The following is a 12704-nucleotide window of genomic DNA, read 5'->3' as shown; positions in this document are numbered from 1 at the left end:
ATATTTCACTGAATGGGCAGCTAATTTTGTTGGTTAGATGAATAAGAAATATATCAACAATTGTTTCTTTAGCAAGTTTTCTACTCTTCAGTGGAATTCATTCTAATAACAATTTATGGAATATGAGTCTTTGCATGTCGCATGCATTTAAACTGTATATTCTAAAGCATTCGGAGAACTTCAGTTTAATATTTCAATTGATAGAATTGTAATAAAGTTTAAAAGTCACGTTTTCCAAACAAAAGTAATGTAACCCGTATGTGAATTGTTGCATAGTCATATTATTACGTAAATATTTGTGTATAATGTGTTGTATAACTATCAATAGTGTTATGCAGTAATTAAATCAATTATATAATTTACATATAATATAATATATCTGTATAAGCTTGTACATTAGCGACAATCAATTCCTTCTAATACCGTACGTTAGGTACATCAGTTTCATTATCAGACTCCCACGCCAACAATATAAAATTCGAGGCTTCGTTCTAGGAATCAATAAGGCGCGCCCGTTCCTCATCCTCATTTGCGTCAGCTTGTGGAGTTCGACTCTGTTGTGCGCTGACTGGGCTGTTCCACGATTGGACACTGGTGCGACCAAAGATGATGAACACCAGATTGCCAATGAAGTAGACAAAGGCGGTGAAGTAAAACACAATTCGCCATTGGGTTGGGTTTGTCTGAAAGACAAGGAAGCGATTAGTTAACAGTTAATACACCAATATATATATATGAGAATGACCTACCTCATCCTTTACAAGCAATCCCACAATCAGTGGCGCCAATATGCTCATCACATTCGCAGCGCAATTCGTTATGCCCATCAGCGTGCCAGCGAAATTGGGTGACAGATCCATGTGATTGACATGGAAGCCCAAATAACTGGCAGCATTCGTGGCCACTGCCAATGTGAGCAATCCAATTACTAGTTTAGCACTAGCCTCGCCTTTGGTAATAAAGCCCAGACCAATTAGGGCCAGCATTGGTAGCCATAGGCCTAGCGAGTTGAATAGCTTTCTGGAGAAGCTTAAGGACATAGCGGAGCCACGTCTCTTGAGCAGATCCGACAGCCAGATAAAGCCGCACGTGAGGATTATCATGGCGAAGTAGGGCAGCGCCGACAGCGGACCATTGTGCTTTATGTCCATACCGAGCACGTTCTTTAGGAATGTGGGAATCTGTGTGAGCAGCGTCCAGAAACCCCAGTTGTTGGCACAATGTGCCAGCAACAGGGACAGGAATGGTAGCGAAGTCAGTATGCGCAGCCAAGGCGTTCGCAAATTGGGGCGTGGCTGAAACTCCTCGCGACCCGCATCGGAAGCGCGTCGCAATTGTCCCGATGTCTCAATATAGCGACGCTCGTTGGGCGTAATCGTGGCATGCTGCGCTGGTGTGCTGGCGCATAGGAAAAACCATATAATGGACCACAGAATGCCCGCACAACCGGAGAAGTAGAATATGCTGGGCCAGCCCAGCGGCGAGGAGGCAATATAACCGCTAACCGACAGCATGACGACTGTGCCAAACTGTGAGCCCGAATAGCAGTAGCCAACGAGACGGCCACGCTCCTCGGCAGGTGCCCATTTCGAGAGGAATGTGTGTGTGGATGGAAAGATGACGCCCTGGCAAAGACCTTGAGCGGCACGGAGCACCACCAGCAGCTTCCAGCCGCCGAACAAAGCGCAGAACGGCGTCAGCAAGGCCAGACAGGAGCAGATGAAGACGCCAACGAGTAGCATGTACTTGGCGCCAAAGATTGCCGACAGATAACCGCCTGGCACCTGGGTGACCACATAGCCCCAGAAGAAGCTGCTCAGCAGATACGACTTGGTGCTCTCGTTCCAGTCAAACTCGGGGAAATTGGGATTGGTGGCATTGCAATCGGTCATGGCCACAATGGCAACCGAGAGATTAACCCGCATTCCATACGCAACAGCCAGGCCAAAGAAGACCAGCACGCATTGTAGATGACGCACACCAAAGCGCGGACCTGGCAAATGATAAAACACTTAAACCGTGCAACCGGAAATGAAGCAAAAACCAACCTGTATTGCCAATGCTGTCGTAGCCTGTGCGACTGCAGCAATCGAAGCAGCCGATAGCCATATTGTTCAGTATCGGCAAGAATTAATGTCGTGGCCCCTTTTGCAACGTCTGTTGCGTAGTTGTTGCTGTTGCGATCTCGTTGGCGTTGCCTGGTCGTCTAATCATTTCGTGACTCGCAAAATACACGGAAAATGCATCAGCAAATGCAGACTGCGCAGCGGACTGTATTGAACGAAAGCAAAAAAACCAATGCTGAAGAAATACTCTTTAATAACGCCGACGCCAATGTTAACGCCAACGCCAATGGTTCTGCTTACGTTGCGCTTTGTTTTTGTTTTCGTTCTTTTTTGTTTTCACTTTGCTCTCTGGTGATGGTTAGCAAACACTGTTGAACAGCTGACAGCTGTGTTTACTCAACGATAGTGTTAGTGACGATAGTTGCGCCTATCGATTGACGCACGAATTCGCGCGTTGCCAATCAAATTCAAAATGCCACGCAAATAAAAGACGTTAATTACGATTTGTGCACAAATCTGTTTTGTGGCTTTATATTGTTTATATTTTTTGTCTTCATTTCTGCCTTTTTTAGTTATTTGTTTTTGTTTTTTTTTTCGTACATCACAAGTTGGTTGTTTTTTTGTTTATTACTAATGTTTAACTAATTTTACTAGAATTGCCTAAGCTAAGTTACGATATAAGTTTCCGTTTAAAACATAACAATTACAAGAGCCGCGCTATTCGTTACATATGCTCAAGTGGTTTCAATTAATATACATGTTTTATATATTTAGATGTTGATTTTTGCTTTTAGTTGTTTGTTTTTTTATGTACATTATGGAAAAATACTGCAAATAATAATTTATGCTTTGCCTACGAACTAAACAATTATCATATGTTGATTTTTAATATCGCTAATGGAAGCACGCGATCGTCATTATGGCAATTTCAGCTCTTGTCCTTTTTCTTACAAAACTAATCACTTAAAACCTACAGCTTAGCTTAGGAAACAACAACTATATGACAATATCATGCTTTTTTCCCCCTTTTGGATTTTCCAATAAAAATTGATCAACATGCATGAGAGAGTCTTTAGTTTTTTGGGCTCGGGATGTGATTAGTGTGTGCCATTCTCAGTTGCTCTTTTGACTGTAGGACTGGAATTCAGTGGCACGCCGGCCTCCATGGTGTCCGCATCGAGCACCTCAGGTGAGTCCCACCATTGCGTCTCCGTGCGTCCAAAGACAACGAACAGCAGATTGCCCACAAAGTAGAAGGCGGCAGCCAAAAAGAACACCGTTCGCCATTCATCGACATTTTCCTAGAGAATCGAATCAATATGTTAGCTAAAAGTTAGATTACATTTTCATATCCTAAACTTACCGGAGTCTTAACAATCTGTCCGACAGCCAAAGGAGCCAAAGCACTCATCACATTGGCAGCCCCATTCGTGAGTCCCATCAAGGTGCCAGCATAGTTGGGCGACAGATCAATGTGATTCACCTGGAAGCCGAGGTAGGTGGCAGCACTGATGCCCACGGTCAGGGTTAGGAGTCCCACAGCGAGTGGAGCATCCTCGCGTGGTACATAGCCAAGAGCGATGAGAGAACACATCGGTATCCAGTGGCCGACGGTGTTGAAGAACTTGCGATTGAAGGACAACGACAGTGACTTCTTGTTCTGCAGCACCTTCGACAGCCACACAAAGAAGAAACTGAGCACCATCATTACGGTATAGGGCAGTGATGAGAGCAGCGCACTCGACTTGATGTCGATGTTGTAAATGTGCATCATGTAGCTGGGAATCTGTGTCAACAGCGTCCAGAAGCCCCACATATGGGTGCAGTGCACGATCAGCAGCGACATGAATGGCATCGAGGTGAAGATCGCCTTCCATGGAGTGGGTGCCATTTTGTGTGAATCCTGCATTTTGCCCACAGTGCGGTTCTCCGTAATGAACTTCAGTTCCTCGCGCGTAATGGTGCGGTGCTCCTCGGGTGTGCTGGCCGCAAAGACCCACCAGCAGACAATCCAAATGACACCGCAAGCGCCGCCAAAGTAAAAGATCGCTGGCCAGCCGGCAAAGGAGTCGGCAATGAATCCACTGGTGGCCATCATCAGAATAGTGCCGAACTGAGCACCCGAGTAGCACATGGTCGCCAACATGCCGCGCTCGTTGGCTGGCGCCCACTTCGAGAGCAGCGAATGCGTCGCGGGATGCACTGCACCTTGGGTCAATCCTTCGAGAAAACGAATCGCACACATTGCCTGCCAGCCGCCCAATTTAACCGAGAGTGGTGTCAACAGTGTGAGAATGCCGCAGGCAGCCAGACCCGAGAGCAACAGCATCTTGGCGCCATAGCGCTGGGCAATGTAACCACCGGGCACTTGGGTGACGATGTAGCCCCAGAAGAAGCTGCTCAGCATATAGGATTTCTCCTTTTCCGTGAAGTTGTAGAACTGTAGAAAAGAGTTCAGGTTAATTGAGAGTTCAAGTTTTCGATTTGGTTAGGCAGACTTACATCCACTGAAAAGATATCGGGACCCTGATCCACATCCTCCTGCTCACCGCTGTCGTCGAGACTGAGACTGTGATTGCTAAGGAGTGTGTTGTTTAGGCTGTGATTGCTGATGTCCGTGTTGTTGCTGTTGTTGTTGTTGCCATTGTTGTAGTGGTGAGGCTGCGTCATAGCCACAAGGGCCACGCTGAGATTGACGCGCCACGCATAGGCCAAAGTGAGGCAGAAGAAGCACAGGATGCACTGCACATGCCGCACGCCAATGATCTTGTCTGTAAGTGAAGAAGGAGAAGATCAGTTTATGGCTCCCTCTTTACATATTTGGTTATAGCTTTGGTAAGAGCACGAAACTATCTCTCTTAAATCTGCCAACTTGTTGCGCTCTTACTTCTCTCTCTCTCTCTCTCTCTCTCGCTTATGTGGGGCGCATTTATTTATAAAACACTGTGTCAAAATCTTGTTGTAGTAACAGACGCACACACACACACACACTCTCGCACACTGCATACTCGCACACACACAACGCCCACTCGTGTGAATGTGAATTACTCGTGAGGTCTGCGCCTCAATGAAGTGCAACCTCAGCAGACGGTGCTGTACCCGAGCAGCGAATCAGCTTCATACCACGCGACATACCACAAAGGTGCCTCCTCTTACCACATCTCCCTCTCTCCCTCTCTCTCTCTCTCTTTTTCGCTTTACCTGGCATCCGCTGTGCTCGAGTGCGATCGGCAGACCCAAGCGAGCAGCACGTGACGATCTCTCTTTAGCCATGTGCATATGTCAGTTTATTGGCACAGTCAAAGCGGACAGACGGACGGACAGAAAGAGGTAGCTACTACAGCTGTTGATCGCTTGAAGCGGGGAATTTTTGTGCTGCCAATCTTTGCTTTTATTTTTTAGACACAGCTCGGCCATAAATGGCCAAGAGCTGAGACTTAGTTTTAGTTCTTTGCTGCGAACAACAACATTTTGCGTTGCACAACAATTTATTGCAAGCCACAGCAGTAGTAAGCACATTGCGGCAACCTTGTGTGAGTCGGCCTTACAAGGCGGCAACTTGCGGGTCTATTGAACTCTCTCCCCGCAAGCGTTTTCCAAGCCAGCTCCAATGCCAGTTTGAAAACTTTGTTAAAATTGTACTCTATGATTCATGTTCATCAATTAATTATGCTCAATAATTAACAATTGTGGAGCTCCAAAAATAAAGCAATATGTTGGACGATGACGTTACGCGTTGATTGAACTTTGAGACAAATTTCGCCCCCATCGCGATCTCACTCGCTCTCTCTCTCGTACTCTCTCGAAGTCTCCTCTCTCTGTTTGCTGAAACTGATTCACGATGTTGTGGAACTCTTTATCTGACACGTTTTTCAATTTATTTGCACAATGATTGCTCCGCAGGCGCCTTCTCTTCGCATTATTATTGTTTCTCGTCTTTGTCACACTTTATTTAAATGTTAATTTATACTCTTGCAAAAGGAGAGCAACAGCACAAAAAAAGGCAATTAAGTCTGTGTTTTATAAATGGAATTGCACAAATTTCCAGCAATATGATCAATAAACATTTATGGACTAGCATGAAAGTTGATTTTTGATTGATTGCCAATCTGAACGGAACGAAACGGACTGTACCTCCCCTATATGGTACTATATAGTATATAGTATTTAGTGTATACCACTTCTGGCCTATCAATATACTATATATGATACTACGCTAATGCTGAGTTTGTTTCGAATAATTTCCAGGGTCGTTTAGACAACAACAAATTAGGTTTTGGGTTGGGCTTGTTGTTTGTCGGACGAAGGACTTGTATATAGAGAACATATAGAACTGAACAGAACTGAAGTGAAGTGCAAATGTGCTGATAACCGATAACGGTCGATAATGCCCACGATAAAATAGCAACAATAACAACAAGAAATCTTTACACCACAAACCTACATAAATATTGTACATGCAAGTGTGTTTTTTATGGAGCATGTCAGTGTCTAGCACTCGGTATATATGTACATACATATATAGAGTAGACTAGAGTAGTGTACTTATGTATATTGATTAGATAATTAGTTACAGTGGGGACGTCGACTCATCGAATCAGGCAACCCGTCGCTGATAGTCACAATGGGTAGCACTCGAGGCGTACGTGTAAACTTGGGCATCATAAAGGCGACTTACTCAAAAACTCAGCTGTAATTGTTTATTACAATATTTGTTATTTGGATTGTTTCGCTTATCGCTTCACTCCCTCCCTGTCTCTTTCTCTCTTTCTTTTTTCTCGGTTAGATAAGCCTTGGAGCTGTGTCATTTGAGCATACTAAGTTCTTCAAGTTAATTGCTATCAATTTTTTGTCTTTTCCTCATTTAAATTTTCAATTTCATTGGCTTCTCACGCCAAATGAAATACTAAGTATATCAAAATAAAATAGAAGAAAAGCAAAAGCGCACAAAATAAGAGAGTGAGAGAGAAGAGCGTGGCGAAGAGCAGCGGAAAACGAGACACAAACACAAATACAAATATACTGCGTCTGATTCGCTTGGCTAACACTTACCCCACCTCACCACCCCCCGCACCTCCGCACCACAGTCCCCACTCCACTCCCCACTTCACCCAATGCTATTCTATTTTACTTTTTCTTGTTGTTTTTTTGTTGTTTATTTTATCATTTTCGTTGAGCGTGCTAAAAATTTATTTGTCAGTCGACAAAGACGAATAAAATTCAATTTAATTTTACTTTTGTTGTTGTTTCTGTAACTTTTTCTATGGTTTCAGCTTCACTTGGAGATACTCTACTATAATATATAGACGGGTTTATCTGATTGGATGCGTAATGTCAATAAATCAGTAATATTTACAGTTTTAGCCATATTTCAAACTTGGCTAACTTCGTATGTAATTAACGCTTGCTTCACTTGCTTTATAAGGCCATAAACATGGACGGACTCAATTACGACTCGGTTTGGTTGACGATTTCCCCAACCCCTCCCCCCGGAGAGGGGGTTACAAAGTGGGGTTCGATTTGTTTCCGGCAACAAGTTCTGCTCTAAGCGCCCGCCGACAATTGACAATTGCACTCGGACTCCGATGGCTTACATAAACACACACGAGACACGTGCACGCAAATACAGAGCGAGAGCGAGCGCGAGAAGTAGCGCCTGCTCGATCTCTATCTATCTATCTATATCTATATATAGATATATTTATATAGATAGATAGATAGATAGACCCACTCGCTGATAAGACATCCCTTTTATTTTCGGTGTTTGTGTTTTCTGTTTTTTTGCTACTTACCATTGGCGTATTTCCCAGTTTTCACCATATTCAAAGTGGTGGTCATGTGGACGGCGCGGGGATTGTATTCTTGTAGCTTTTAGATCAGATCTTTACTTTTCTCTCACTTTCAGTTCTCTATCTCTCTCTCTTTCTCTGTCGCCCTTTCTCTTTGTCACTGGAACTTTCTTGTTGTACTCGAATTTGCTTCGCTTTAGTTGATTTTTTGTATAATTTTCACACAACGTGTTTCGTTGTCGACATTAAGCTGGAGCACATGTGCACGATACGACGACACAACGACACGTTGACCGAGGGCAGCGACAAATGTTGGGCGGGGGGAATTGTGGAGCCGGGTAACGAAGTCTCTCTCTCTTTCTGGCTCTCCGTGTGTGTTGGGCCAAAAGTCGCGTTGGCCGCTGGTGGAAATTTTGTTGGCTACCGATTTGAATGTCGCATAAATTACAGCTGCGATGCAGAAGGCTAAGATGATGTTCCGCCTCACACGATGTTTGAATTTCACGCGGATTCAACAAAATAATATAGTCTGGTGTGAGTTTTGTTAGCACGCGTTCTGTTCAGCGATACAGATACTCAGATGCTCAGATACTATATACTGACTGACTGAATGAACTGAACGGACTGAACTGACTGACTGACTGAAAGTCTGAATGTCTGTCTGACTGACTGTTGTTCGGTTACGCGTATTTTGACTTTTGGTTTGTTCTAGCGAGCGACTGCGACTGCTTGAAATACTTGCGGACGCGATTCTTTTATAAATATGATCGCTCGGTCGCTCGCTCGCCTCGCCTCGCATCGCTCGAGAGAGTTCGGCGTCGCTGTCGCTGCCAACGTCAACGTCGGCGTCGGCTTCGAAGTAGCTGTCACTTTATTGCTGCTGCTGTTGTTACTGTTGCTCCTCTTGTTGTTGTTGCTGTTGCTGTTGTTGTTGCTGGCGGTTATGGCACACACATGTGTATCGCGTGAATTCCATTTCCATTTGGTTGTTGCTTTTGCTATCAGCAAAACCCGAACACGCTGGCAGCACACACACACACACACACACATGCAGTGCTCTAAAAGTGTGCGTGTGTGTGTTGGCTCTCTCTTTGGCTCTCTAATTTTGCCGGCCAATATGTAAACAACACCAACACAGCGACAAACCAACGAGTTATCAGTTCTCTCTCTCTCCCCTTCTTTTGCGCTCTCTCTCTCTGTCTCTCCTTGAATGCTCTGAGTAATGTATATTGTTTTTAAAGAAATCGGTCTGTAAGCATTATAAATTGTAAAACGAAATTAGTCACATCCCATAATCTACAGATTTCCGCTCTCCCCCGGAGCCTTCTTAAGTGCTAGTTGTAGCTAGTATCTGTCAGATACTTTGCCCAATCTTTCCAACCTTTCTTTAGTTGCCTGGCTAGCCCAGCCAGGTCGCTGATAAGGAGGCTAAGTCTCTGTCGAGGTCGCCCACAGCAGCCGCAAATAGTCAACAATTATATGAGCACATATATGTACGTATATAGTATATAGAACTATCCGTAGTATCAGCTCGGGACTATCTCAAGAGGCAGTTGTCAGTGTGACATAACTCAGGCTTTGACAGTTGCTGCCGGCAAAAATGTAACAAACCGACAATCGGGCATTTTTATTTTATTATCGTGATCGTTGCGACGCTTACACAATCCATAACTCACAATACTATACTATATAGTATAGTATATTGTCACCTCGTTGTCCATGATCGCATGACATGCCATTTTCAATCGACCACTCGATAGATCCCAAAGAGTAAGAGAGGAGGAAGAGGAGAAGAAGAGACTCTTAAACAAAAAATTAATTAAGTCTTAAATGCGAAATGGAAAATGCACCAAGTATCAGTTATCAATTATATTTGTAGCAAAACAAATGTTTAAACAAATTATTCACGCTTATCAATTGAGACTTTGATTTCCAACAAAAACAACATCCACACGCCCCGCCCTCCCGCTTCAGTTCTCCCATCATTGTCGTCGTCCTCTATCTATATGAATTCCCCGTCAATAAGACAACGCTGAAGAGGCGAGTCAAAGCGTTATTATTAATTGCTATACATTTTGATTTCGGCATATGTTACATTCTATATACATATATATATATATATATGAATATATCTTTGTGTAGGTATGTAGGTAAGTTCGGCAGCTGATAAGGCCCCGGTCCCGTTTCTTTTTTAATTCAGCACATGGCACACGTTTTTTGGGCACGTTCGCCAGCACTGATTCCGCTTTGTTTTATCAGTTAATGTGCCTATAAATATGGCTATAACTGTCGCAGCCGAGTGCAGAGCGAGCACGAGTTAGCTGTCTAATTGGACTTGGACTATTATAAAGATCTGTGCCAAGTCATTGCTAAATACATAAAACTAAACACGTATTAACATTTATCATGTTGTGCCATCTTTTTGCCATCCTTCAACTGCTTGTGTAATGAATGAAAAGTCAATTCAAAAGGGACATTTCATTTGATCGAAGCGATTGGAAAGTTTTATGACTTGTATTGAGTAAAGTACTCGAATCTGCCACGAACAAGTCATGCATTGTCCTCAAATGCTCAAATGCTCAAATGCTCCAATACAATATTTATATCTCGCAGTCAGCTGCGGTAATCAATCTAATCAATCACTAGATCTTATCGTTCCTTCGCTCGGGTTGTGGATGCGTCACGCCCACCAAACGCTTTGCCCCCAATTGCTACACAGACAAGGAGAGGGGCGGGGGAAAGCTATGTACAAATGAATCTGTGGGCTGCACTATCACAAAAAGCTTATCACAAAAAACAAAACGAGCTCAACGCGACATTTGACAAATGGCAAACAGTGTGAGCGCAATTCTCTTGACGTCAGCCAGGAGCGGATGTGGTCGCCAGGTTGACTGAGCAATCGCTCAACATACCAGCGAGCGAACTGTGGAAGGGTCTAAACTATCTTCTTGAACGTTGTACAAACGTTGCACTTGGAAGCCAAACCCCGTTTTGCAGTGTGCAATTAAAATGCATCTTGTTTGCTCTTCAAAGAATATATCTAGATACAGATACGCTCTTGAGATACAGATACAAATATAGATACAGATACAGCGGCGATAGAGAATGGAATTTTACAGGCATCGCTGTTGAGTGCTGCATGCGCTGTTAATTGAGTTGCGATGCTGACACTGTCAAATTGGAGACGTTACGTATACGCAGTGTGTGTAATAAATTGTAAAGGAAAACAAAGATGTTTGGCATCAAATCTGTGACTAACAACGCCATTGAATTAGCATAACAAAAGCCGTTTCGGATCGCAGCTCCTGTGATTTTCCATACCCCTCAAAAAAAAAAACAGGTGTTAATTATCCCCAAAGGGTAGATCGATCCCATTGTATTTTCTAGTGTTGGGGTGGGGCAAGAATTGCACTGTGCGCGGTACTTTGCCGCCAGGTTAGACGACAATGGATCACAATAGAGATTAAGGGATTGGGTCAACAGTTTTCGCTGATTCGCGCCCCGAAATATTTACGAGATATTTATGTAAATTTCTATGGCATATATTTGCCAATCCGAAGCGGGCGTCAACAATATGCTATAGAAGCGGTAAATAATCGTATCAACTGTCACATCTAATTGAATTGTATGCACTCAATTGAGCCATCTCAATTGATGCGAATTAACAACGTCCCTCACACACAATGGGCATGGAAACTTTTCGCTATACTTAGATTCTATTTGTTATCTGACCCATACATTACACTTAGCACCTGCCGAGACACGCCCACTTCTCTGGAGGTGAGCAGATTGATTGTCACCTCCATTAATAAACACTTTTGCGCTGCTATTTGATTTGTGTCTCGCCGTCGTATTCCTCTTATTATGATTGTTTATTCTGATTGCCCTCGGTCAAACTTTTCAATCTGGCAAACAGTCAAAGACGCATTCCATTTTCTTCATTTTCCGCAATTGCTGAGAATATCATTTTAATTGCAAGACGAATGCACTTCATCCCGTTTTGCTTTTCATTGCTTTTCATCGTCAAACAGACAAATCCCCTTGCCGCAGTCCGGCCTCCGCCTCTTGACTGTGTTTTTGTGTGTAGGCGTTTCTTGCTTGGACTTCTCACGCGGCACGTAGCCTCTTAAAATAGAACTTTTCATTTTTACGGCTCGTGCAGCGAATTTTCCCGTTGTCCCCATACACTTAGGTGGTCGGGTATACTAACATTTTGGGAAAGCTTCTAATCGAAACTAAAAAGGTAAAGGTAAAGTTATTTAGTGCCTTATTTATAACTGCGTATTTTTAACGCCATTGGTTATTTGTTGCTCTAGATAATAACTTAATCGCAATGTACAAATAGCTAGATTTAGATTGTCTCAATGAAATGCGTTAATCTAACCAAATACACCAAAAACCTACATAATGGCAATGCTTTAATCTTATTACGGAAAGTGAAGAACTTTATACTCTTTGTATTTGGAATAAATAAAAGTGAATTAACAAAACATAAAAAACGAAAAGTTACTTTAATTAAATTATAAAGTTTCTGATATTTTCAGATATGTATTTAAACTAATCATAAATATCGTTGATTATAGTAAAACATTAATCAAATATGTTATAAAATGTATACCATTCTCAAGTATAAAAATTATTTATTTAATATGGTATAAAATTTATACCATACTCAACTATAAATACCACTTAATTAATATGGTATAAAATGTATACTTATACAACTAAAAATATTTATTTATTATAAAAATAGGTTTAATTCTAATTTAATTTACGGTCTTTTGTTTTTTAAGTGAGTTTTCAAAAATGTATAATTTTAGCATGAATGGAAATCTATAGTTGTGCACGG

The 12704-nt window shown here is 42.7% G+C and overlaps 2 protein-coding genes across 2 annotated transcripts; both read right to left on the bottom strand.

The window, feature by feature from the left end:
- Nucleotides 1-265: 265 nt before the first annotated feature.
- Nucleotides 266-2449, bottom strand: LOC133840701 (putative inorganic phosphate cotransporter). Its single transcript, XM_062272671.1, has 4 exons — nt 2367-2449; nt 2049-2271; nt 750-1993; nt 266-683 (listed from the first exon to the last, which is right to left on the bottom strand). Exons 2-4 carry the CDS (start codon nt 2107-2109, stop codon nt 492-494), a joined length of 1497 nt encoding a protein of 498 aa, XP_062128655.1. The 5' UTR covers nt 2110-2271; nt 2367-2449; the 3' UTR covers nt 266-491.
- A 189-nt stretch (nt 2450-2638) lies between these two features.
- LOC133840700 (putative inorganic phosphate cotransporter) lies at nt 2639-8593 on the bottom strand. The gene is made up of 4 exons (XM_062272670.1): nt 7859-8593; nt 4569-4837; nt 3430-4506; nt 2639-3367 (listed from the first exon to the last, which is right to left on the bottom strand). Exons 1-4 carry the CDS (start codon nt 7902-7904, stop codon nt 3164-3166), a joined length of 1596 nt encoding a protein of 531 aa, XP_062128654.1. The 5' UTR covers nt 7905-8593; the 3' UTR covers nt 2639-3163.
- Between the last annotated feature and the right edge of the window lie 4111 nt (nt 8594-12704).

The sequence above is a fragment of the Drosophila sulfurigaster genome, chromosome 3, assembly GCF_023558435.1.
Source record: "Drosophila sulfurigaster albostrigata strain 15112-1811.04 chromosome 3, ASM2355843v2, whole genome shotgun sequence".
NCBI lineage: Eukaryota > Metazoa > Arthropoda > Insecta > Diptera > Drosophilidae > Drosophila > Drosophila sulfurigaster.
The sequence above is the reverse complement of the archived record's forward strand: the minus strand, read 5'-3'. Positions and strand labels throughout refer to the sequence as shown.

Coding starts and splice junctions, on each gene's coding strand:
- LOC133840701 (XM_062272671.1), bottom strand. CDS start 2,109: ATGGCTATCGGCTGCTTCGATTGCTGCAGTCGCACAGGCTACGACAGC. Junction 1,994..2,048: donor CGACAGCATTGGCAATACAG/GTTGGTTTTTGC, acceptor ATCATTTGCCAG/GTCCGCGCTTTGGTGTGCGT. Junction 684..749: donor GATTGCTTGTAAAGGATGAG/GTAGGTCATTCT, acceptor CTTGTCTTTCAG/ACAAACCCAACCCAATGGCG.
- LOC133840700 (XM_062272670.1), bottom strand. CDS start 7,904: ATGACCACCACTTTGAATATGGTGAAAACTGGGAAATACGCCAATG. Junction 4,838..7,858: donor AACTGGGAAATACGCCAATG/GTAAGTAGCAAA, acceptor CTTCACTTACAG/ACAAGATCATTGGCGTGCGG. Junction 4,507..4,568: donor CCGATATCTTTTCAGTGGAT/GTAAGTCTGCCT, acceptor TCTTTTCTACAG/TTCTACAACTTCACGGAAAA.